The sequence below is a fragment of the Peromyscus californicus genome, unplaced genomic scaffold (genome assembly GCF_007827085.1).
Source record: "Peromyscus californicus insignis strain IS unplaced genomic scaffold, ASM782708v3 Scaffold_9__1_contigs__length_137607984, whole genome shotgun sequence".
NCBI lineage: Eukaryota > Metazoa > Chordata > Mammalia > Rodentia > Cricetidae > Peromyscus > Peromyscus californicus.
In genome coordinates, this window is record NW_026294617.1 from 42,216,040 (window position 1) to 42,242,760 (window position 26,721).

The 26,721-nt window shown below is 40.4% G+C and overlaps 1 protein-coding gene across 3 annotated transcripts in view; it reads left to right on the forward strand.

The window, feature by feature from the left end:
- The first annotated feature begins 3,715 nt into the window (after positions 1–3,715).
- Positions 3,716–26,721, forward strand: part of Mme (membrane metalloendopeptidase) — a 78,257-nt gene continuing 55,251 nt past the window's right edge. The window contains exons 1-3 of one of the 3 annotated variants that reach the window (XM_052730789.1): positions 3,716–4,150; positions 8,846–9,015; positions 9,698–9,733. In XM_052730789.1, the coding sequence (XP_052586749.1) occupies positions 8,856–9,015; positions 9,698–9,733 (196 nt within the window). In that variant the 5' untranslated portion in view covers positions 3,716–4,150; positions 8,846–8,855. Of the gene's footprint in view, positions 4,151–4,302; positions 4,412–4,729; positions 4,840–8,845; positions 9,016–9,697; positions 9,734–26,721 lie in introns of those variants that run through there. The other 2 variants (XM_052730791.1, XM_052730792.1) reach the window with 2 other exon arrangements.

The following is a 26,721-nucleotide window of genomic DNA, read 5'->3' on the forward strand; positions in this document are numbered from 1 at the left end:
AATCCTTAGTTACATATAGTTGATTTATGTATTTCTATCATTTTGCTATAGCTTTATTTTAAAGTATCTCTCCTTTTAATTAATTTTTTTTTTGAGACAGGCTCTCATTATATATCCCTGGCTTCTACGTAGATCAGGTTAGCCTTGAGCTCATAGCGATCTGCCTGCCTCTTAGAGTGCTGAGATCAAAGGTATGAATCATGACTCCCCACAAGGTATAGATCTCTTTTAAGAAAAGACAGCTAAATTTATTTTAGTCTAGTCCTTGTCTTCCAACTGGAAATGTTGTCCAATTATAGTTTTTGTAATTGATGTATTTAAATTATTTTTACCACTTTTCATACACTTTTTGTGCATTCTTCTCTAATATTAAATTTTTTCTCACCATGCTCTTTTAGATTGACTTTTATTTAATTCTAGTTTTCTATTTCTGCAAGGCATTTCATTATGTAGTCATTTTTACCTTTTGATGCTACATTAGTAATCTCTACATGTATAACTAATAAAGTCTAAAATTATCATCATTCTCTTCCATTCCAAGGACATAAGGACTTTAGAATATTGTGTCTCAAACACCATCCCTTCCCTGTCTTGCAACTGTCCTTTTTAACAACCATACTTTTTATAGGTGACTTTAAAATGCTTATACTGATTTATCTCTTTTCTTTTCTCAGCTTTACTGTTCCATCTCATGGATCACATCTTCCATAAGCTATCATTTTGTTTCAGAACAAATTTATTCTAAGCATTTCCTATAGGAAAAATCAAGTGATGGTAATTCAGTCTTTAGCTCCAACAGTCTAGCTGAGATCACTGTATTACAAACTTTTAACTCAGGAGTATTCAGTTTGACCTGATCATAAATAGTCCCTAAAAATTTTGTTGTAAACTACAGTTTTGAAAAAACCCTACACTTTGGCAATTGTTTGAAAAGATTTACATTCTCTGGAAATGTTGAAGAAGTGCATGACTCACAACTCAATTCTGTGCTCAGTGGGGGTGGGGCAGGGAATGGAGTGAGGATTTTGTTTGTAGCTCACCTTTACATTCAGGATGTTTCTTCTCCTATCCAGCTTTATATAGGAATGCTTGATGTGGGGTTTCACCTTGCTCATGATGATGCTCTGGATGAGGCCCTTGGGTCTTGCCAGTCCTGTGAAAACCAAACTCCAGGTCACTTAGGTTTGGCAAGCCTTCTGAGATAGGTAGATAGATAGAGCACCCTTCCAGCACTTACACACGTTTCTGGATTTCTGGCTTCCCTGGATCTTTTGGCTTCTGAAGTTTCCGTTCACTTTCTCATTAGCTTGGTGGTGCAATTAGAGCATCTTCAAATATTGCTTATGAAGTATGTATGCTACATTCAGGGGCTGTTCTCAAGGTTTGTGCTTCGTGTTGCCAAAACTGATACACCACACTACTGATGACTTACAGAAGGCCTCAAGAGCAATACTCTGTCCCTGGCTCTGATAATCCACCAAACTGAGGGACCCTGGACACTTCAGTCAGCCTTTGGATTTTGTTTACTTGCTAGAAGCACCTGAGGGCTCCTTTAAAGACCCTTAAAAGAGAAATGACTTCAAACTTGCGTAACCACCTTAGGGAAAAGATTTAGCATTCTTAACAAAACCTTTAAGTTTCTAATGAACTTAATGAGATTAAGACTTGTATTAAACGAGGTATTGGCCCGTACTGTTGCATGTAAGTTGCAAATCAAAATCTAATAATAACTTCAGGTTATTTCCTTTGAGGTGCATTCTAACTAAATCCATTACTTTTCTAGCAAAAATGTTCTTACCAGTAGCGAATATTTTAATCGAGTCCCCAAAGAATTTTTTTTTTCTTGTAACAAGACTGAAATAAAACTATGACATTGTTCTTAACAAGTCTGAAAAGGCTTCATTAATGACTCCTTAATTAAGAAAAAATCAATTGCCTTTCAATTTTCAGCTCAAAGTTTATAACTGTAATAAATAAGTATAACCTAGTTTCCACTGTTATCAAAACATTCTCCAGGGCTAGGAGAGTTGCTCAATGGCTGCTCAGATACTTACCACGTTAAGGCCCGGAGTTCAAGCACCTCCCATAGGTTAAAAGAGGTATTCCTGAATCTTGGATATGCTAGATAACCTTACAAAAGAATATTATGTTTAAAACTTTAATGCAAATTGAAAAACGAAATCTAACTAGAAACGTTCATCTAGGTTATGACCAAATATATGAGCTTAATTTTCATTTCTAGTTGAAACATGATTTTTTTTGTAATATTCTAACCAAACTTCCTTCTCTACCCAATTCATTACTATGCTAATCAGAAATGAGTTAAACTTTTAATGCTCATGGATCCATATGAAGAAACTGAGAACTAGTGTACTCATTCTCTCTATAGATAGATGATATAGATCTATACATATACATACACTCTCTAAATATATATATATATATATATATATATATATATATATACACACACACACACACACACACACACACACACACACACACACACACACATATTTTCCCAACTTGTTTTAATTCGATGTTATGTAAAATTTAGACGTTTGATAATTTAACTGAATATAATAAAAACTAAGCACAAGGATGCTAGAAAATGTAGATTTCTCCCCAAATGAATTTGATTAAGTCTCTCTTCCATGCATTGATCCTCTACAAAACTAAACAATCTGAATCAAGACAACCTGGGTTCAAATTCCATTTGAGATGCTTCCCAGAGTGTTAGCCAAGCTGCCTGCTTATCTCTGAGAAATTACACATCAGTGTTAGCTGAGCCACGAGGACTAAGTTGTGTAATAGCCTCGGAGAGTGAGGCATGGAGACTTCTGTTTAAAGGCCACACATTGAACTTACTCACATCAACTGAATTACTGAAAGATCTGTTCACCTTTTCTTGAGATGTCTTTTCATAGTATTCCACTTACTATTTATTTCATTAACATGCATTACCTGTTCTTGTTTTTAGCTTTTTTTTTTTATCTTGAAAAAAAAAACATAAAGTTGGTTAGGGAAAAGAGTAAGACATTTTGAAGTTTAAAGATCATTTCAAGTTCAGAAAACGGTGTTTCTGTGTTATTTAAAACTACGGTGCATGTGTGTTATTTAAAATTTGTGATTCCAAAGAGGATCAGTCTTCCAACTATGTATGTACTTGGCGTTGAATAACTAAACTGAAATCTCGGAAGAAAGAAAGAAAGAAAGAAAGAAAGAAAGAAAGAAAGGAAGGAAGGAAGGAAGGAAGGAAGGAAGGAAGGAAGGAAGGAAGGAAGGAAGAAAGAAAGAAAGAAAGAAAGAAAGAAAGAAAGAAAGAAAGAAAGAAAAGAAAGAAAGAAAAACCGGAAAAGTTTAGCATCTCTGAGCTTTTGGTTTTAATAGCTGCTACAGGCAGTTTCCATAAAATATTTGCTTCTGCCAAAGTTAGTCTTTCTTTGATAAATAAACTTCAAGAAGGATTTCAATGTCTTAAGTGAATAAAAAGCACAGACACACAGACCACACAGACAACAGACGAGAGAGACAGAGACAGAGAGAGACAGAGAGAGAGACAGAGAGACAGGGAGACAGAGAGAAACACAAACACACACACACACACACACACACACACACACGTGGGGGGGCGGTGAGGGAGGGAGGGGAGGAGAGAGGTGAGGAGAGAGGAGAGGAGAGAAGGAAAGAGAGAAAATAAGACATTGAAAAGGAAGAAAGGAATGAAGGAAGGAGAAAGAAGTAAGAGGGAAAACATAGAAAGAGCAAGAGTGTGTGTGAGAGAGAAGCCCCATGGTCTTGGTCGGTTGGAGAATGAGAGTCTGCATCAGCTCTCAGACCCAGAGAGACAGTGTATTGTTGTCTTGAAAGCCACAAAGCTAAACAATTCCAAGAATGTCTGGCAAAGCCCTTTTGGGAAGGGCAAGGTGGGGGACTAACTGGGAGGGGGAGCCCCCTCCGCCCCTTTACACGGTGTGATAGGATTTGGGAGACCTGGCGGAAACCTTCAGGTCACCCAAGGAACTGCTCTCGCGGCTGGTCCTGTGCGGCGAGGCGGGGGGTGAGCGCGAGGCGCGCGGGGCGCGGAGATGTGCAAGTGGCGAAGCTGGACCGAGTGCAGGCGTAAGCTGCAGAGCGGCCACGGCGAGGGGTGAGTCTCGGGGTGAGGGTCCGAGGGATGCGGGCTTCCCCGGCGCCCTCCCTCCCCGAGCCCTAGCGGGGCCTGGAACCTCCCGTGACTCCGGCCTCCGCTCCTCTGCGCGCGCGGCGCTCCGGCGCACCCTGGGGACGCACCGAGCGGTGGGTGCTCTCCCGGGCTGGGGGCCAGCCTGCCCACCGCCGCCCCGGCCGGCGCTCTCATTGGTCGGGATGTGTCTGCTCAGCAGCCTCCAACTTCTCCCCAATCCCACTGGTGAGTCACCGGAGAGCGAGCAACCCGGCACCGGGGTCCCCAGGGCGCCGGGAGCCCGTGGGACGGGCAACAGGAGGACGGAGCGGGTGGGGGCCAGGGCGCGCGGGGCAGGGACCGAGGCCGAGGTCCCGCGCGCGAGCGGACGCCCGGAGCCGGGCCGCCGCGGGCGGAGGAGGCGTGTCCTGGGCGGGAGCCGCCACTGGGACCTGAGAATGTGGGGAGGGGAAGGGACCGAGAGGGCGACCTGGAGGAGGGCCCTGCGAGTGATGTCAGGTCACCTCCAGGTTCATTTTCATAGCTCCCTGCAGCCTCCGCCTGGGAGTTATGTTTGGTGACCGAGAGCAGCGCTACCAAATTGCACCGGGGTTGATTTGGGGGCTGGGAATTGGCCATTCCGCTGTACAGACACTGATTTTTTTAAAAGCAAGGTTTGTTTTCATTTTAGTTTCTATCGGATTCTCTCCTCAATTAACTCACTTTTCTAGTTTTCAATTTTCTTAACCTAAATGTCTGTTCACGATCCCATCTCTTCATCGCGCTTTGAACCTTGGCTTCCTATTATATAATTCATGCTTAAATCTCCCAGAAGGTTGGCTGGCGCGGGGTGGGGGGTGTTGTTTTGTAGATGGAAGTTTTTAAAGACCCCTTCTTACTTAACCTATCCCGAGCTATTTATAGTCTTTAAAAATAAGAGTAACTCTAACCGGGTATTCCTCTGAGCCTCTCGGTCAAGTCTATTCCTTGTCCATAAGCGGTTCACATGGATTTTATTAAACTGAAAACTAGTAACTGACTTGCGGTGTCAGTGTTGTGAAGCTGCCTATCGGCGGCAGACTGGCCATGAGGGAATGTAGTTGCACTCCCTTGGATTGTTTTTTCTTTCTTTCTTTTTCTTTCTTTCTTTCTTTCTTTCTTTCTTTCTTTCTTTCTTTCTTTCTTTCTTTCTTCCTTCCTTCCTTCCTTCCTTCCTTCCTTCCTTTCTTTCTTTCTTTCTTTCTTTCAGGTTCTCAGAAATGTGTGGCTATATTTTGGACTCGATGTTGTGTGTCTTCGGTTGTAGGGCTACACTGTACAGGAGAGCATTGTGGATGGGACTTTTCATAACTCACTTAAGGCCGGGGAAACACCTCCTAGTTAATGTCCTGGGAAACACACTTTCTTCTGAATACTCCTTTGGTCTTCAGCTTCCACAGATGCAAGCTAAACATGAAACCAGCTTCTTCTTACTCGGCCTCAGTTTCCATTAACGCAAACTGTAATTCCAACGCACCATCACAGGGACTTACAAACATAAGTATTGTAATGGTATCACAATATGCCCTGAGGATGAAAATTACTTCGCTCCACCTTTCTCTTTAACCGGTCATTTATGTTTCATGATTTGATGGTTTGTTGATGCTTTGAAATGCATCTCATACTCGAGCAAAAATAATATTGTATTCTTTTGCCGATGTTGCCACGCTGAAATTTGTGGGGTTTCTGTTGAGTCTGAACTCCGGATTCTCTGTTCTCTTTTTGTCTGTGCTGGTATTTGCTTTTTAATTTAAGGGCTTTAATGTAATTCCAGTTCAGGTGAAATATTTTAAGGACCTAGGCATGCTTTTGCATATTCTACTGCAAGCATTGACTTTGCACTGTGTTTGTGTTCTGGTCTGCCTGCCTCCCTGTCTCCCTATCTTTCAAAGGTGTTTGGGTGTGGTTAGATTGGATCTTTAGGTAACTGAAGATTTGTGATGCATTCCACCTTGAGGTATTCTGGCCCACGTTTTCCTTAAAAAAGATAGTAAGTCATCGAGAATTAATTGGAAATGGATGACAAAGTTAATTAGAAGGTTAAAGTTGCGGCATTTTTGCTTTTGACCAACGTTGAAAAGCACTACTAAGAGACAAAAACGGGACTTCTCTGAAGAATTTGCAAAATATTTACATCAACCTCTCTGGTTGATCAAAGTTTAATTCCAAGATAGTTTTCCCTTGATGCAGGTAAAAGGACTAAATAGCTTGTGTACATTACACTATTAATTTCCCTGCAAATATTCCTGTAGCCTTGGGTGCCTAGCTCTTCAGCACCCAGCTACCTTTTTACCCTGGTCTAGGGTAAGAGGGGGGGCCAGAGAGCAGTAACCCAGAACTGTGAAAGAAATGCCCGCCTCCTGGCTTTCCCTCACCAGGAAGCTTGGTGGTGCCAGAGAGCACTTTGACTGTAACCAAGTGCTTGCCGGGCTCCGAGCTGGACTTTAATAACTCACTGGCGCTGATTGAGGCTTCTAGAAAGGACAAAAACAAAAATAAACAACAGCAATAACAACAAAAAAGACAGCAAGAAAATTTTAAAAGGCAGTTTTTTTTTGTCAACAGAACATTTAAGGGCAGTGGAGATATGTTTAAGAGAAATCCGCAAACAGATGTGATTAGTATTCAAATGTTCTAGGGGTTCAGGGGAAGCTGCTCTTCATGTTTACTTCTCTGTTCAGAGTCAAAGTATTAAATTTGTACCTGTCTTTTCTTTGCCCAGCCACCACTACTATTAAAATAGTGATACGATCAATGCAATTCTATATCATCACTCCAGGAGCCTCGAGGCTAAGCTAACATGAGTTACATAACCATTAAATAAGACATTTCAACACTCAGGTACCTTACATTCCACTTTTATTGAACAGACAAGGTTTTCATTGTCCAGTAAAGTATTTTTATTTCATAGTCCTTGCTTATAACGCCATGTAACCAGGAGGACAAACTGCTCAAGACTTTGTATCCAGTCTCTTAATGTCCATGTGTGGTATATTATTGATAAGTCACTCAAGAGAACACATCCCTACTTGTCTGCTGAGTCTCCTCAGTGACACCACAGATTTAGAGTCACTTGCTCCCTGTGTCACTCTACTTTGAGTGCCTCAGTTTCTAGAAAATGCACGCCTGAGGATTTGTATCTATTCACATAAAGTCTTTACTGATCAGAAAGTCTCTGAGCAATTATTTCCTCTAAGAGCCACATTCTATGGTTAGTTTGTATTGAGCCATGAACAGCTAGCCTGTTGTTTAAAGCATTCTTTCCTGAAGTCACACAGGAAGGTTGACTCTATTGAAAGCTTTGCTCAGTGTTTTTTGTTTTTGATTTTGTTTTTGTTTTTGTTTTTTTAAAGAATCACCAAGTCTCTAAAGAAACCAGGGAATCTAACACTTGGCCTTACATACCCTTAGTTTTTCACCATAAACAATGTCTAAAGTAGCTTCTACTTTAAATGGCACTATTACATTTGAAGCAGTGGCCAGATGTTGATGTAGAACATTGATTAGCTGTGTCAGCTTGAGCGAGTTATCTGACTTCTCTGTATCCTAGCTTCCTGAAGTGGGAGACCTGGAGTACTAACATCCACTCTGTGGGGATTAACAAAGGAAATGAATAAGACACTAAGAATTGTACCTAACACCTGGAAAAAACTCCAGAAACCCCACCTATAGTTAGAAGTGCTGATATTTTTAACTTAATTACAAGTTAACTATATATTTAACAAGTGATACCCTGACCTACAAAGGAGAATTTATTTAATCATGTTTGTTTTTTCTCTTTCAGTTGTACAAAAAAAAAATACTGATAGGATAATTATCTTTCTTCCTGAAATGTAAGCCACTTTTTTATCCATTGAGTGACCATTTTCAGAATTCCATCTAGCCAGTTAATAGACACCCTTATCTGCAGGGGAAGATATTTTGAACTTTAAAAATACAAGTTGTTTTCAAAGTAAAATAAACTACTCCGAGTGCTTATTCCTTTTGATTTTAGCTGTATTTGCACTTTTATATTACTGGTTAGTCAAAACCTCAAGGTATTAGTCATTGGTTTGTTTGTTTGGTTTTTTTTAACTTATAAAAGAAACCATTGGAGAAAGATACGGAGTTAACCTTTGACAGGCTAAAGTTCACAAGGATGACTTTAAAGCTTTCTTAATTATGATACAGCAATTATTTGCTCACAAACCTCAGAAGTAATGTAAGTATTTAATCAACTCTCTTTCTTGGATCTTCAGTAATAGATACATATGTACATTCTTTTTTTTTAAAGGCATATGTAGGTGCCTGTGTGTGTGTGTATGTGTGTGTGTGTGTGTGTGTGTGTGTGTGTGTGTGTGTGTGTGTGTGTGTAAAAAGAAAAGAATATAAAAAAATTGGTTGGGTTTGGGACCAGATTCATATGTATGTATATTCTTTATATTTCTTTGCTTTCAGCTTTAATATGACTTTCAGAAAACAGATTTTTTTCTAATCTAAAATAAGTTGACCTTTTACTTTTATTTAGCCACATTAACTATACACATACACATACACACACACACACACACACACACACACACACACACACACACATACATACATATGCTTTTTCTTTGTATCTGCTTATGGTGCTTTTGTATCTATATATATATTTTACAGATTTTAGGTGATGGGAAGATCAGAAAGTCAGATGGATATAACTGATATCAATACTCCAAAGCCAAAGAAGAAACAGCGATGGACTCCTCTGGAGATCAGCCTCTCCGTCCTTGTCTTGCTCCTGACTATCATAGCTGTGACAATGATCGCTCTCTATGCAACCTATGATGGTGAGTGTCTCCCCCAGCTCCACGGAAACCAATGCAAAAGGGAAGGAAGCCTTCCTCATATGCTTTCACCGTTTACCTAGATACACTTGGATGATGCACAGATTCACTTAGAAGATACAGCACTCGGATGTCAATGAACTTAGAGTAAAGTACAGTGTCCTTATGTTTGAGCTAAGTTATTAATTGCCAAGCACATCTAGTATTTTCGTGTGTTTGAGACCTGAATAATTTTATTTAATTAAGATATACACAATTTTATGTCAAACTTCAGTAATAGCCATTAATCAATTTCTGTTGTGTCATTGAAATTCCAAAAGGCTTCACAGGAGTCTAAGAAGTCTAATTTGAGTCTTGGAAGTTTTTCACAATAGGGATTAGTAATGATTGGCTCTTTAATGGAAAAAACATGGTTACAGAATGATGAATGAAGCATTCAACTATTTTAATTTAGTATTCCCAGAGTTTAGTTGGTGAATATGGTATAATAGCACACTCTTTCTTTGTAATCACCCTTAAATTTAGCATTTTCCTTTTATTCTTCCATTAGTTTTTAGCTAGTAAAAATAGTATATAATACTTAATGGTCCATCTATTTAATTGGCAGAATTTTTTAATAACAAAAGGTAAACATAAACTGGAATATTTTATTACCAATGTTTATATATCTATCTCCTTTTTCTAGATGGTATTTGCAAATCATCAGACTGCATAAAGTCAGGTAACAAACTGTCTTTTCATTTACTAGTTTACAGTTAATATATAACATTTAAAACCAAATGTTATGGAGATGTATACTTTTGCTCTGCTCATGTGCATGCTCATTAAACTTACCTTAACAAAGTCCAAATGTATTTAGTAGTTAATTAGTCAACTGAAATACTTTGAGAAAAACCATCACTACTCTAAGATGATACCAAATTATATGTTTTTATGGGGTGTACTAGGTAGTTAAAGAAAGACAATGAACACATTAATGGTGTGCTTTGAGTAAGTATAAATCATTAGCAGGGTGTGAAAACGAAAGAATGACATGTCATTCACGTGCACGTGTGTGTGTGTCTGTGTGTGTGTGTGTGTGTGTGTGTGTGTGAGAGAGAGAGAGAGAGAGAGAGAGAGAGAGAGAGAGAGAGAGAGGGAGAGAGAGAGAGGCAGAGAGACAGAAAGAGAGAGAGAGAGGCAGAGAGACAGAAAGAGAGAGAGAGAGAGAGAGAGAGAGAGAGAGAGAGAGAGAGAGAGAGAAGTAAAGATGTGAGAAGGACCTTGGAGTGAGTTGGGTTTGGGGGAAAAAAAGTATAGAAGAGGGAAACATGAGCAAGAAGAAAGAAAAAAAGAATAAATCATATGGGATTAACACCTTAAAAATGGAAAGAAAGGAAAAATCATGTTCTTAAAAAGCAGTAAAAAATGTAACATGATAGACAGGAGCACTTTATACACAGCTTTGAAAATCCATGGGTAGTGTTTAGTGGTGATAAAGGAGAAATAAGAACTTCCTTGAACAGTGAAGTGGTTGGGCAACAGTTGAGGGATGATTCTGAATGGATTGAGCGAGAAGCGATCATGTGAGAGGGGAGACCAAGTAAAAGATGCCCCAATAAGACAGGCATGAACTGCAGAATTTTGACCTGTCGTGGAACCCAGTGGTCCTGAGACAACAGTGAGGGTCAACTGGGTGAGGCCAATGAGTTGTTTAATGAAATGAGGGTTATGAATGCATTAACGTGATATCAAGCTGTAAAATCCAAAAAGACTTTGAATTTTTTGAGGAGGATGCTGCCCACTGTCACCGAAGTACAGAAGCAAGGAGATGAATTCTGAGGTGTGCGTTGTAAGCCCGGCATAGCCTCCAGGTGAGGTGGCAGAGAGGGGGCCTAGGAAGCAGGAGTTTGGAACCTCTCAGTTTATAGGTAGCAGTAGAAACCTTGCAACTATTTGAGTTCCCAAAAGAAGAAAAGAAGGAGAATAGAGGCTGGATTTAAGAAGACATAAATAATTAGAGTAGAAGGAAAATAAAAGAGAAAGAGCAGAAACATGCGCAGCCATTGATGTCACAGCAATTATTGTGTTGTGAGAAAACAAGGAGGATTCTTGACCTTTCTACAAGGAGGTAGAGTACAGCAACCTGGAATACGCTCTTTAACCTTTGACAGATGATTTTTTTCCTATCTGATTTTCTGTTATCCTTTAAACCTTGAAGATAATGATGGGAAATTACCTTGGGATTCCAGGCTGTGCTCTAATGTGCTGAGTGTGTGCCCTTTGGCTATCCGCGTGGCTTTTTAAATAGGTATTTTGCTCTGGGTCTCCATTGTGATAGTCATGCACCCTCCATCATGATGCTTTTGATGCAGGGAGTTTAAGGAAGACCTGGTTATAGATTGGATTGTAGCCATTTGCTCTTCAACTTAACAGTGTGTACTTTCCTGGCTAGTGATTTTAATTAGAAACAAAAAGATGTCTTTATTCCCCAGGAAAATGACTATACAGACACACTGGTTAAGTGATATCTAGGGTCACTGCAGTAAAGTTAATATGAGCTGAGGTTGCTGAAGTTACCATTTCCTCTTTCCGGGTCCCCTTACTCCTCTCTCTCTCTCTCTCTCTCTCTCTCTCTCTCTCTCTCTCTCTCTCTCTCTCTCTCTCTGTCTCTCTCTGTCTCTCTCTGTCTCTCTCTGTCTCTCTCTCTCTCTCTCTGCCAAGTTGTCCTGGCATTTGCTCCTGTTTTGAGAAACTTATAATTACACCCTGACCTGTAATGGTTAGTTCCTCTGTCCTCAGCACATTTCACATGTCCTTTAAATCTCTTAATCTCTAGGTTTTCTGTTCTCTCCTATCATTCTTTTTCATGTGTTTTGCTTTTTAAGAAATTGGATTATTTGGGATTCTTTGACTACATAGGCAGATGTTTACAAGCTTGTATAGATGATGTCACCCCAGGGATCTGGCAGATTCCTGTAGTAGTACCCACCACATGGAGTGACATTTGGTGTCTGAAATCTTACATGTGACTTGATATTTAGGAATATGGCTTTTAAATAATGTTTGGCAAGTACCAATTTGCCAAAATTTATTTAACTTTCACTCTTTCATTATAACCTAAAAATCATGGTAAATATAAAGTGTCCCAAGAGCATTACCTTGGTATAGACATGTGTGCAGCAGACACAGCCTCTATGGCACAGCTGGACTTCCCATCACTTGGCTCGGTTGGTCCACAAGCTGTAAGGACACTTTCAGATTCCAAGCTACTATTTTTTCCTGAAAAAAAAAATAGTAAGATGAAGATGGCATGATCCTCACCTCACAGACACGTATGTTTGCACTCTTCTCTCCTATGCTGTTATACATGCACAGACAGACAGACAGACAGACAGACAGACAGACACACACACACACACACACACACACACACACACACACACACACACACACACAGAGGAGAGACAGTCCATGTCGGCTTAGAAATCATTCCTGTCACTGAAAAGACAAATTCCTTTAGAAGTCGTTTCAAATACAGAAAACCTTAGACTGGAGAAAGTAGTACAGAAAGATGAGGAGAGCCGAGTAGGTGGAGAGAGGGAAGATGGGAAGAAATACATTGAAACAAGTAAAGTAACAATTCTGCAGTCACTTTGAATGACCGGGAAAGTTCAGACCTGAGCACAGACTTTCTTGAGAATTGGAGAAGTAGGTATGATGCTTACTTTAATTGAAAGTGGATTCCAACTTCATGCCAGTACACAGGAACTTCCTGGCAAATGTACGTCAAGAAACAGAAGGGAAGCCACACTGAGGCGAAAGCTGATACCTGGCGTCTATGGGTCTTACATATTTTGAGTTTGAGCATCTGTGATTTTATAATACATATAAAGTCATGTTTACAATGCATCCTTTGTCTTGCCTATATCTGATTTCATGGGGTTGGCCAGACCTCAATAAAACAAACATTTATCAACAAGTAACAAGTTAAGGCAAGGCTGGACATTTTAGTATAAAAGTATGTCATTTATCATTTATTAGACATTTAACAGTGTCAAAAACTTAGAGAAAAAGAGCTTGTGTGTGGTTCACTAGACTGCTTATATAATTCTAAATTCTGAAACTGACTTTTTTTTTTGTATTGTAACCTTCCAAACTCAAGAGATTCCTCCAAATCATATGCTTTAAATCAAAGTTTCTCAACCTCATCATTGCTGACATTTTGGGATGGATAACTCTTCACAGAGGATGCTGGCATTATAAAATACTTAGCAGCATCCCCAGTCACTAGATGCTCAGCAGCAAGTTCCACCATCCCATTGCAACAACCAAAAAATGTCTTCATATGTTATCAAATGGCCTTTAAAGGCAGAGTCACTTTGATGGTGTAGCACTGCTTTAAACAACCTGAAGTCACCAGTTTTTTTTCATCTTGTGAGGCAAAATAATGTCCCTCCAAAGATGCCCACACCTGATTCCTTCTACATCACTTTATATGCTAACAGAGCCTTTAAGAAGAGTCGGGTGGTGGAGTTTGAAATGGAAAGATGACACAGTATGATGTGGTTGCTGTTGTGTAGTTGCAAGAGTCCCTATAAGACAAAGGGAGCATCAGAACCACCACGAAAGCAGCAGAAGCAGAGACCTCAGTGTCACAGCCACAGGATGTGCTTCTGGAAGCTGGAAAGCAGAGTGAAGGGTTGTCCTGGGAGCATGCAGAACAAATTTAACTCCTCTGGTCCTTTGTAGACTTCTGTCTGATGTCTAGAGCTCTAAGATAATACATCTGAAGTGTGTACTATTATATCTCCTTCGTACAGGTGAACAGACTTGGGCTAGGACTTCAACCGAGGCAGCATAACCCTTCTCTATGTTGTTTCCAAGGAGATCAGGAGTGTATAACTATGCTTGTATAACAGTTTAAGAGACATAGATGTTTCTTCTCTAATACGGTTGTCTGGATTAGCCTGTTTTGCATCACTATAATGAAATATCTGAGGTTGAGTAAGTTTATAAAGAACAGAAGTTTATTCGTCTCACAGTTCTTGCTGCTCAAGGAGCATCCGCTGATCACCTTCATGCATGCAAAGTACTAAGGCATCTGAGGGGATAAAGGGGGCACATACATGTGTACTCTGGCATCTTTCCTTTTCTTATAAAGCCATCATGGAGGCTTCATCCTCTTGGTCAGATCACATCCCAACCCCTTGCTTATAAAGGTCTCACTTCTAGATGCCAAAATCAATTTAAGGGGATTAAATTTCAGTAATGCAACTCTGGAGGACAAATACAAAGGCCATATCTTGAACAAACAGGCAATATCCAAAGAGGCAATTGTTGGCAGTGTGATCCTAAACTATACAGGTTCTAGAGAATCCAGGTTAAGACATCTGTGCAGTGGAGTTCAGAAGAAAGAACTGTTCTCTTGTACAGGTTATACACTTCTCAGTTGCTAAGGAACCAGGAACAAAAAGCCTGGGGAGCATGAAGACCCAGATGAAACACAAGGAAAGATAGACTATAATCTAGAACTTTCTTTTACTTTATTTTTGTACTTACCAAGCAAATTTTGATGAGTATTTAATTACCAACACTAGGAAAGGGGATATTCTGTCCACTTGAAATATCTAACACAGTGAGATAATGAATTCACATTCTGATTTAATTATCATTTTTGTATGGCTTGACCTATAACCCTGAAGCAAAATGAATCTTCCAGTGTGTGGGCATTTCTATAAATGCCAGATGGTGGTGATGCCCCAGATGAAGTATCTTAGCACCACCTGGCTTTCTGGCAGCAACAGGGCATCTCTGTTCCCTGAAGACCTTAGTCTCTGTCATCTGTCCGTTAACACAATGAAGACTCCATGTAGAGAATTAGAAGGAGTGCATCAATACAGGAAGGACTGCAGGCTGACCCTGAAGATTTGCAAGCCCTGTACCAACTTTTAGGGCAGACAATGAAGCTGTTTTATTATGAATTTGAAAAAGTCCTGCAGGCAGTAAGAGTGCAGAAGTAAGGTATCTTGGAGAAAAACACCCACCAAAGCAAGCCTCTGCTGGTTTCGATGTAGCATGCAGAAACTTACTTCCAGGGATTTCCTTGATACAGTACTGAAGGCAGTTTTGTAGTTAGGATTCCTTAAAATATCTCCAGTCAAAACTAGCATCCATCAATGTAGCATGAATCTTAAATGGTCTTACTAATAAAATCAAACCCAAGACCAGTTATTGGGGTGAATGCTGGAAGATCAGAGAAGCAGAACAAGCCACAGCTACCTCACCTTGCCAATTTCTCAGCTGGTCCTGTTTCCTCAGACTGGATGCCTCTGAGTCCTCATCCAGAATGAATCTCAGCCGAACTGCTGTTCGTAAGCCTGAAAGCTTAACCAGGCAAATGCTTCTACTTTCTGGTCTTCACGTCTTATATATCTTTCTGCCTTCTACTATCACTCCCTGGGATTAAAGGCTCACTTCTTGGGATTAAAGGTGTGTGTCACCATGCCTGGCTGTTTCCAATGTGGCCTTGAACTCACAGAGATCCAGAGGGATTTCTGCCTCTGAAATGCTAGGATGACAGGCGTGTGCTACCACTGCCTATCCTCTATGTTTAATATTGTGGCAGTTCTGTCTCTGACCCCAGATAAGTTTGTTAGCCTGTTAGCCTGTGCAATATTTTGGGGAACACAATACCACCACACATCAATTAACTCCTTTCCAAGAAAGGGAGTAACTTAACCCCCTCCCCCAATCTCTCTCTCTCTCTCTCTCTCTCTCTCTCTCTCTCTCTCTCTCTCTCTCTTTCTCTCTCTCTCTCTCTCTCTCTCTTTCTCTCTCATACACACACACAAAAACCACATATACACACACACATACACACACTTCTTAGCTTCTGTGAAAAAGTTAAACACTAGCGTTCCATAATTTTTTATATGTGATCAAGGATTGGAAAATATAGGTGAGTTAAATTAATCATTTGGTGTGTGAGGGGTAATGGTGCCTAATAGGCTTCTTTAGACTTCAAATGTCAGCTTTAAAGCTGAAAAAATACATATTTGTAAAGATGCTGAATGTAAACTCTAGTCAATAATATTATGAGAGTCCTGGTTTTACAATTGCAGAGAAAGAGTGAGAGACATGGAAAGATCCATATGCTGTGGAAGGAAGGGTCCTACTTTGTCTTGCGTATCAAAAGGTAGTCTGGTGCTCTTTATCAACCATTTTGTCTGATGTGCAACTCAAGGTCATGGAATGAATATATATTATTTGAGAGAAGTTGAAAACAAAGCATTAAAAAGCTGCCCAACTCCTTAAGTCCTGAAAATTGTCATTCTTTAAGACCATTTAGCAAAGGAGAAGAAAGGGGTGCTGGTATTTTTATTCTGTTCTTAGACTGATTGAAATCTGGACTCTCATATTCTCTCTTTTTTAAGATATCCTTTTGCCATACCTGCTAGAAGAATTCTCCAGAAAGAGAATAAATGTTTTTTCCAAATGTGAGAGCAAAATGCATATTTAAGAAGGATTTATTGTGAGAATTGGCTCCCAAGATTAACTACCAAGTTTCCACTACAAAAGGTTCACTAGAAAGTATAGTTGGAGTGACACCCACTGCTTAAAGAGCCGAGTGCAGAATAGTGGTGCTTTGATCAATGATGGAGCACCTATGCAACGTAAGTACATGTCCATGCTATAGGACTTCATTGCTTTGTAACCTCATACCCATCTTAGTTTGTGGGAATATGCTGTACAGTGTCTTCAGAAATCACCTTGGAATAAGTCCATCATTAAGTGTCTGGCTGCATTAGGATTGTATTGACGAGAAGCCTCTGGAAACTCGACTAGAAAGTTAAAATTATTTCAGGGTTGGGTACTGGAAGCATGGGTGCCATCTCCTGAGATTTGACTTACAGAGATATGTGACCATCTGTTCCAGTGACCTGACACACTGGATCCAGCCACCAAAGAGCATTCTCTGAAGATAAAAACATGATTCAAAAGGTCCATTTTCAGCTTGATTGGTAGAAATCAGCCAGATGTGTTTTAACCTGTAATTATAAGTTTCTTTGTATTAACTGGAATCTTTAGTACCTTTCCTATCCTAACTTTTCTTTCTCATCAAGCAAATAGGAATTTATTTCACATATCTCTGAAATGCTACTGTCACGGTTTCTGTCAATTTGATACAAACCTAGATATTCATAGGAAGAAGGAATCTTAGTTGAGGACCTTCCTCCCTCAGATTGGCCTGTGGGCATGGCTGTGGGGTATTTTCTTGATGGCTGATTGCTGTGGGAAGGTCTAGCCCACTGTGGGCAGGTGGGTCTGGGCTGTTGAGGAAAGATAGCTGAGGATGTCCAGGGAAACAAGCCAGCAAACAGCATTCCCTCATAGCATCTGCTTCAGTTCTTGCCTCTAAGTTCCTACTTTGAGCTCCTGTCCTGGCTTCCCTCCATGATGGGCTGTAACCTGGAAGCCAAATAAGCCCTTTCTCCCCCAAGTTAGTTTTGGTCATGGCATTTTAGTACAGCAAGGGAAAGCAAACTGGAACACGCACTTTGATTATTTGCTGATACGTAGTTTAGGAACAATACCGATTAACAATCAAATGAGAAGGATCAATTTCAGTAAGAGATAGGTGCAGGAGAAGTTGAAAATTTCGTTTTAAAAGAGACGTCAGTGTCGTGAATAATTAACGCCCAGTCATTTGAAAGCTTCCTGCCTTCCTTTTCCACTCAGAAACTTCTAGCATCAGAGAGCTGGGATGTAAGTTTTGGCCACATCCTGTGTTATTGTATGTGATCTTAATTAAGTCATTTTAGGCTTGCTGCATTTCATTTTCCTTATCTACAAAACTGAAATTAAAAAGACCTCATTTTACAGCCAAAAAGCAAAGACAAATGACAGCCCATTCCGTACTGCTCGTCTTTCAGGGAGATGAACCATGAATATAAGCTAAGGTGTATTTCATTTAATATTTCATTTCAGAAAAATTACAAATGCAGCATTTAAATATTTTTATTGAAAATCAAACAAAACTATTTTTAAAGAAAAGTTGTGACAGTCGAAACACATACACAGCAACAAACACACATAAAACCACAGAGCAAAACAAGAGAGACTGATTTTGGATATTCTAATATTAAAAATGTTTTATCCTTTCTTGTCATTTTCTTTGGTTGTTGTACCCTATCTTACATAGGGGGGTGACAGTTTAGGCTTTTGACCAGGTTAAAAATGAGTTCAACCAGAAGTGAGCACTTAAATCCACTTCTTGTAAAAGAAAAAAAACAAAATAACAACAACAAAAAAAATCCTCATCAGAATACCTCGATATGCTATTCTGTGCTTGCCCACCTCTGATTAAATTCTAGAAGTAAGAGTCTAGAGGGCTGAGGTGGAAGGAAATGACCATATCCTTTCTTCAGAGTTAGGTGCTTGGACAGGGTACATCGCCATCAGCTGGGAACTTTCAAAAATGCTCATTCCCAGGATCTACCCCAGTCATACTGAATTTGCAGTTGTGATTTTAGCAAATTCCTAGGATGCCAGTCTGTGCAAAGAAATCTGAAAAGCAAAAGGCAATCATGATTTCCAACTATGGCAGCTTTGTGGAATAATTTAAAAAGCCTTTAAAACATGCTGATACACACACACACACACACACACACACACACACACACACACACACACACACAAAGTCTTTTCAGTTTAGTGTTCTTTATATGAGGGAGGAAAGCAACTTAAGTTAATAGTGTGCATAGGAATTGCCTAGACATTTGTATTTTTCAAAGAAGACACATCACAATAAGATGAAGGCAAAGATTTCCCAGAGGAGGGGATAACTTTTCAATGAGCGAGAACTTAGTAAGACCAATGAACTCAAAGGCTATTTGGAGGGGTATCTCACAGAAGAGTGTGAGGGAGAACTTGGCAAGACTGAGACACCGATAGGATACATGTAGGGCTAAGTTATAAAGGATGTGTATGTAGATGTGATATGGGGACAAATGGGAAGTGTTGAATGTTGGCATCGGCTGGTGAATGACCATCAGCTGTACCATGTAGTCCATGTTAACGTATTTGGGACTCTTGTCTACTACGATAGGAAATCAGAGAATGCTAAGTTTTATAGGATACATGTGCCTGGTCTTAGTTTCTGAGGGATCACTGTATATTTTGTTACAAAAGAAGAACAGCTGAGGGCAGGAACTAAGCCTCCCATACTTATCTGGATGAGGCTTATGGTTGCCTGTTACGAGGTTACAATATTCGAGGTGCAGCAAGTTGAGTATGTTTGTGGAATGTTTGGTAGAATTCATTAGATACAGTGCTCAGATGAACAGGTGGTAAAAAAGAAGTGAAGAAAACTTCATGCAAGCTTTTGGCTTGGAAAACTGGGTGACAGGGGAAGCCACCCACCAAGCCAGGTTACCGAAGGAAGAGCTACTTACTAGGTGGGGCAGATTATAGGCAGGAATTCACCTTGAGGCCAGTTAAATTTGAGGTACTTGTAATTGGTTTGTGTAGTAGAGTTCAAGGAAGCTGGGACTGAATATAAAGTCATTAGCCCATGTAAATATGGTTGAGATTCTCAGGAAGGAGATAGAGAAGAGAGCCCAAAATGGCATTGTATAAAGCCACATATTCGGAAATGGGAAGGGAAAAAAAAAAGCTATTTCAAAAGAGACTGAGAATTGGGTAATCAAAAAGGTTGAAAGACAGCCATCAAGATGAGAGGTCACCCAAGCAAGTGAAAAAGCAGATGCCAAAGTTAGAGTGGCCATTGGAACTGAAAACAGCTGAAAGCCAGAGTAAGACACTACTAAAGCAAAGAGAGCAAGGTCGGGGGTTCTGGTGGAAGATGGAGAAATGATCATCTCTACAGGCAAGAAAAAGATCGTGGGGGAATGCAGCCAGCAGTCCCCTTAGACAGAGGGCCCTCCTCTTCCTCTGTTCTTCCTCTGTTACTGGGCATGAATCAACGATGGTTAGAACTTGTGGAGTAGAAACCAAGTAGTCACTACTTCGCAGTTTTGTACATGAAGAGGACAAATCTACCCCCAGGAGTGAGCTGTAGTGAATGTAAAATGAGTAGAACCCTGGAAAAGGCCAACAATCGCATCAACGTGCCGTGAAAACACACTAATGTATAGTAAAGGTGATACTCAGGCATGTTCAGAAAGTCAAGAAATTCTTAGCTGAATCGTAGCAGTTGTTCACACATCTCTGATGCCACCTGCAAAGACAGGTGTGGAGCAGCAGACTTCGAGGGGGGTGCCAAAGCCTTTAATAAGCAGAAATGCCTGTCTCGGGAGTCCCGGGGATGACAGGTAAAGTAGGTGAGGCTGGAGTGACTGAATGGCAGGAGCCTCAATAAGTGCTGTGGAGAGTGCTGATGTGGATTTGGCACAGTGATAATAGAAGGCTAGTTTGGTCTGGTGACGCTGAGTACTGTTGCACAGAGAGAGCACAGGAGAGAGATCTCCAAGAAAGCAGAGGAGAGAGAGAGCTCCAAAGAAAGCCATTTTGCTTACGCCAGAGAGCTGGAAAGAGCTTTCTGGGAGCAGGCTTAGGACTTTATACCCTCACACTTTCTTGGAGAAACTGACTTCAGAAATGCTTTTCTGATTGTATTTTCTGTCACGAGCCAAATCCCTCTTCCATCTAGTGGTGGGTTTGTGGGAGCCCCCTTTCTGAAGGGAGAGGAGCATTGCTGATTAAGGTATGAGAAACAGGACATGCCACATGATCTGTTCATACAGATTAGGGGTTTGGTTCATGGGCTGCCATAGGTGATTATATCACTCACAAGCATAAACAGCATGTCCAGGGGGGATGCTGGCAGGCCTCCCACCTGGCATATTGTTATGGGACTCTGTGACAATAGAATTATTAACGATTCATTTAAATTTATCTTTCTATACTCTAGACAAAAGCTCAAAATTAATCAGAAAGTTATTCAAGTATTTGTTTATACATTTCTCAGATGTATGATAATTCTTCAGAATTTAAAGAAAACAAACAACTATCACATATCAGAAGTCAGGTTGCCTCTCCATCCCCCAACTTCTCAACTCAGGAGCCTGATTACAGTATCTTAGCTGTGACGGTAATGAAGGGGTGAGAGTCACTGTGCTGGCTAGACGATCAGGAAGCCCAACTGAAATGAACTATCAGGTAACCCCTAGCAAACACCATCAGTTCCTCCTTCTTTGTGGCTGAATAAAACCCCATTGTGTTTCTCTATCCAGTCATCTGTTGCTGGAAACCGAGTCTGATTCTGTATCGGCCACTGTAAATGGCGCTGAAGCAAACGTGGGTGTGCAGGCATCCATGCCTTTTGAGTGCTAATTGAGATTCCCCAGGATGCATTTCCAGGACTGGCACAGCTGTAGTCGGTGGTACTTCTGTTTTCAGTGTTGTGAGGAACATCCGTGATGATTGCCGTTGTGTCTGTGCTGATTTACATCCCTGCCAGCATGGATAAGAATTCTCTTTCTCCTGCATCTTCACCAGCATCTGTTGTCATTGATTTTCTAAACAATAGCCACCCTGAGGGGAGGAGATGGAATCTCAAAGTCATTTTGAGTGGGATCTCCTGGATGCCAGTGATATAAGCATTTTATATGTTCATTGGCTATTGGTGCTTTACTTTGTGAGAACTGTCTGATTCTTTCCTATGTCTGTTGTTTTTTAAAGTGTTTCGTTTTGTTATTGTTTGGTTGAATTCTTTATATTTTAAGGTATCAATCTCTGTCAGATGTGTACTTGGCGAAAGTTCTTCCCCTATGCTATAAAGTGTCTCCACTCACTCATTTCCCTTGTTTGGCAGACACTTTCTTGATTTCACACAATCCCCTTTGTAACTCCTTGGAATTATTTCTTGAGCTACTACAGTTCTTTCTAGAAAGCCATTGTCTGTGCCTTATCCTATAGTATTTTCCTCTAACAGCTTCGGAATTGCCGATTTTCCATGAAGGTCTTTGGCCCACTGTGAGCTAGCTTGCGCAGTGTGAGAGACAGGGTGTGTGTAGATGTTCTCATTCTTTTACGTGTGGATGTCCAGTGTTCCTAGAACTATTTGTGGAAGTGCCTTTTTCCCCCAGCGTCTATTTTTGGCACCTTTGTCAACAACCAGGTGATTGCAGTTCTGCGGGTTTGTTTCCAGGTGGTCTGTTCCGTTCCATTAGTCTGTATGTCTGTCCCTCTGCTAGCACTACAATGAAGATAGGTTTTGGTGACACTGTAAAACCTGTGTCATTGTTCCTTTTGCTCAGGATTGCTTTGGCTATTTGAATTTTTTTTTGGTTTTTTTTTTCTGTTTCTATGATGAGTACCATTAATTTTGATGGGGGTTACGTTGAATCTGTAAATCTGTAACTCTTTTGGTAATATAGCCATCTTCACAAGTTAATTCTGCTAACCCATGAGAATAGAATATTAACCACAGAGTAACCACAAGTAATGGATAGCCTGGTAATAGTCAACTGAAGTCAATCATTCCATTTAACTCCAAAACTTTTGAGGGAACAAAAGAACAATGTGAGCACAGCCCATACCAAGACTCTCATTTCGAAGGGCCAGCCCTCAAAGACTAAGAAAGCATAGTGAGACTAGCGATTGGTTTTAGGGCAATAAAGAAAAATAGAAGAGACAAAAGTCAATAAGGAGGGGAACGGTAAAGAAAGGAAGAAGTGGGGCAGCTCCAGCTGAAGGCAGAATAAGAAGAGAAGGAGGAAGAAACACACCAGACAACCTAAAGCAATCCTTGCACTCAGTAGGCTGAGGCAGAGAGACGGCAAACCCACGCCCGTCTGTACCACATGGGAGAGCCTGTCTCAAGAAGAGAAAGTAAAAGGGAAGAGAAAACAGCGCAGGACAAAGTTGGTCTACAAAATTAGGTGTTAAATAAATGAACCATCTAGCCGGGCAGTGGTGGCGCACGCCTTTAATCCCAGCACTCGGGAGGCAGAGCCAGGCGGATCTCTGTGAGTTCGAGGCCAGCCTGTGCTACCAAGTGAGTTCCAGGAGAGGCGCAAAGCTACACAGAGAAACCCTGTCTCAAAAAACAAAAAATAAATAAATAAATAAATAAATAAATAAATAAATAAATGAACCATAAGAGTGAAAGAAAGAGAAAAGGAGAGAGAGACTAAAATTTTATATCACACATGTACACATACATGGGGAAGGAAAGAGTAAGATAGAAATAAAAATTTTTAATTAAAAATAAAAGTAGCCAAAAATAAAACAGATAAAAAGAAGATGAAGAGCCGGGCGGTGGTGGCGCACGCCTTTAATCCCAGCACTTGGGAGGCAGAGGCAGGCGGATCTCTGTGAGTTTGAGGCCAGCCTGGGCTACCAAGTGAGTTCCAGGAAAGGCGCAAAGCTACACAGAGAAACCCTGTCTCGAAAAACCAAAAAAAAAAAAAAAAAAAAAAAAGAAGATGAAGAGGATTGATGTCCTTTCCCTTAGAGGTGTCACTCACCAGGGTAGGGGTACAGAACCCGGTATACACATGCTCTCCCTGGTCTGGGAGGGGATGCAATCTTTCTGGCTACTCTAGGGGTCCAGAATCCATCTCTGTGCCATCTTACTTTTCCTTCCCTGGCTAGCTAGATGTGTGTCTTCCACTGAGAGAAGAACCTTTGCAATGCTTTGCTGCCTCTGTTGATCTTTGTGGTGTTGGACCTACAGCAGAGTGTTTGCGCCATGGGCTGGTCAGAGAAGATTATATCCCTTGGTGCCTTTAATTCCCAAGGTCCCATGTGCAACTGCCAGCAAACTCCCCACTTGGGTGTCTCACTCCTTGGTACCTCTAAGCACTAAGCACTTTGTCCCCCTTCCAAGGAGCTAGTGAGTCTTACTCCTCAGACAAGATTTCCACTCCATAGAATATTGCACAGCTCTGGTTCCAAAAGTTTCCCTCTAGCTAGAGCAAAAGGAATTCTTACAGAACTCTTAAATTGCCAAAAACTTATAATCAGATTGATGATCAAGTCATTACTTACAAACATTTCCCTCAAGACCTGTTAAGTTCTTTGACTTAATTTTCTGGTATAATGAATTTATTTAGATGAAATTTGGATGCTTTTGATACCTTTGTTATTCTGAAGCTAAATGAACTCATTATTCCCAAAACATATGTATAGAGCAATTAACAATTCTGCTAACTGAAATCCAAGAATCAAAATGCCAGCAATATATGTCACTGAGAAATTCATTTTAGTCATATTTCATTGACTCTAATAATGTAATATACACATAGTCATGAACACAGCTGTAAATTTTGGGAAACAGTGTACAGAATATGCTGGAACAAGGCTCTGCTAATGTGTTGAAAAGAAATGACACACGCTAAATCTTGAAAGTCAGCTTAATAAACGTATCCATTTTCAAAGTAACTATTGTGAGACCCTGTATACTACACAGCAGTGAGGGTAGTAACACAAAGACATCTAAAAGAAGTGGGGAGATTTGGAAAGCTGACATTGTGGCAGTATTCCATATGGGACCTAAGGGCAGGCTCAGCCTTGTCCCAGCCTGACACTCACTGGGACCAAGGTCAGTGATGTGGTGCCTCCACATCCAGTCAGCCCTGGGCTGCTGATCTGCCTTTGACCCCTGCTCCCATCTTCGAGTTCCAGCCTGGTCCCTTGAGCATTTCACTCCTGGCTCATCCCCAGTTCTGACCAGTGAGTTTCTGCTGCTTTTCTGTCCTGAGCCACTGAGTCTGGACACTTCACCTAGTCTCAACCAGCCTAGTTTTCCCTCTTCAGCACTAATTTGCCCTGCCCTATAATTCTCAAAGTTGTTTCTGCTCTCTTTTGATTAAGCCCCTGAGTTCTGGTTTGGGATACCCTTATGTAGCTAAGCATGGCTACTTTCACCAGCCACAGAGCTCTGTCCCTGTCTGCCTCCCTCATAAAATGCCAGTTCACATTCCTTGTTCACATACATAAATATCTCTCTAGTTTCTAGGAGCACATTGCAAGCAACTAACCTTAAGTGACATATGAAGTAGGAATGTTCATGTCACTTGAGCACTGGGTAAAGTTAGAGAATTACAAAAGAGCCCTTCATAGCTAGATGACAGTGTATTGGAGGAGTTCACTTCACATGCAATATAAAGGAAATAGTCTTATTTAGGATGGAAGTCGACAGTTCTCTGAGTTTGGAGATTGCATCTGTGTACCCACTAAGGTTTACTCAGCGCCAAATAGTATTGGGTCAATGGTGGTACTCAAAAATGTTGCTGAAATAAAATGAAAAAAGTTTCAGAGATTGTCCATTATTCTTGAGGACAAAACCTTTTGGAAAAAGCAAATCATGTAGCATAATCCTCTGGGTCTTCCATAATAGAAAAGGACTATTTACTTTACTAAAAATACGAATGTGTGGCACTAAACAGTCTTCTATCACCCCAGTTCTTGGCTTATTAATAGACACTCAGTTTAATAGTGCTCACTAGGGAAGAGCTGTTTTACCATTTGACAGCATTCCAGAAGTGTCCTGACCTGGCTTGACCTCTTTTTGTGCCACTCCCTAGTAAAAACTTACACAAGGGCAGACTGCTTTGAGCTCCTCTCAGTAATTGCATGTGATTGAAGTCTGTTGGTCATCTTTGACCAACACATGATTCAAAATTACCTGTTTAAACAGGAGGAGCATGGGTGGGTCTAGGAGCTTGGGATCTACCCCAAGTGTTACCAAGGGAACAGTGCAGCCTTTGCATGACCTTTCACAGCTTTAGTTTTTTAAAAGGAACATTATTATTCATTAGCATTATAAGCAACAGCAAACTTGATAACTTATTTTAAGTGATACATTATTTAAATCACAGTATTATCCCTAATAGCTTTTTGCCAGTAGTCTTTTAGCATTCAAAATGCAAATTACACCTGAAAAAAGAAAAAAATCCTATTTTTAGACTCATGGCACTTTAACTGTTACACCTTTACACTGCTATCCTTTATTATCAGCGTATGTTTTGGTTGTGAGTTTTGCAGGAATCCCTAGAGGGAAATTACTGTTGACCCTCTCTTGGCTGTGAGCCATTCATTGAAATGGACTATGAGATAAGCCTGAAGAATTTCACTTATTTGGGGACAACCAACTGCAGATTACCATTGTAGGACCATTAAAATAGAAGATTCTGAAATCCAGGGGCAAGTGAGGTGAAAAACTACATCTAACTGTGTGCATATTAGGAGAAATTAAACTCACTTGAATGCCTAAGAAGACAATGCTTGCTAGGCAACATAGTTTGGATTTTCTTCCTCCCTTGATAAGGCTGTTGAGATTCTCTAGTGTTATCTGGATTTAAGAGCGGAATGGTGGCATACGGAAAACACTAGCTTCATAAACCAGCAGTCCATCTCAATTCATCTTAGTGGCCTTGGCCACATAACCCTTCTGTGCAGGACTACTTTTCAATTAGAGTAATGTCCGTTGTCTGAATACAGACTGTGGGTCCTGGATGAGTCTCATCCACTTTCCCATTTACCAGTGGTGTGATCTGGCATACAACTAATTTATCCAGAATGATTATACCTCAAAACGACAACAAAATATATTTACCATAAAAATTTAAATGAAAACAAACTTCAAAGTGTGTACAAAAGTGCTTAGCATGAAATGAAATGCTTAGTGAACGTGGGCTTCTGTCGTTATTATTAGGCTGATTACATTTAAATGTCTTTGAAGTCCCTCTAATTTCTCTT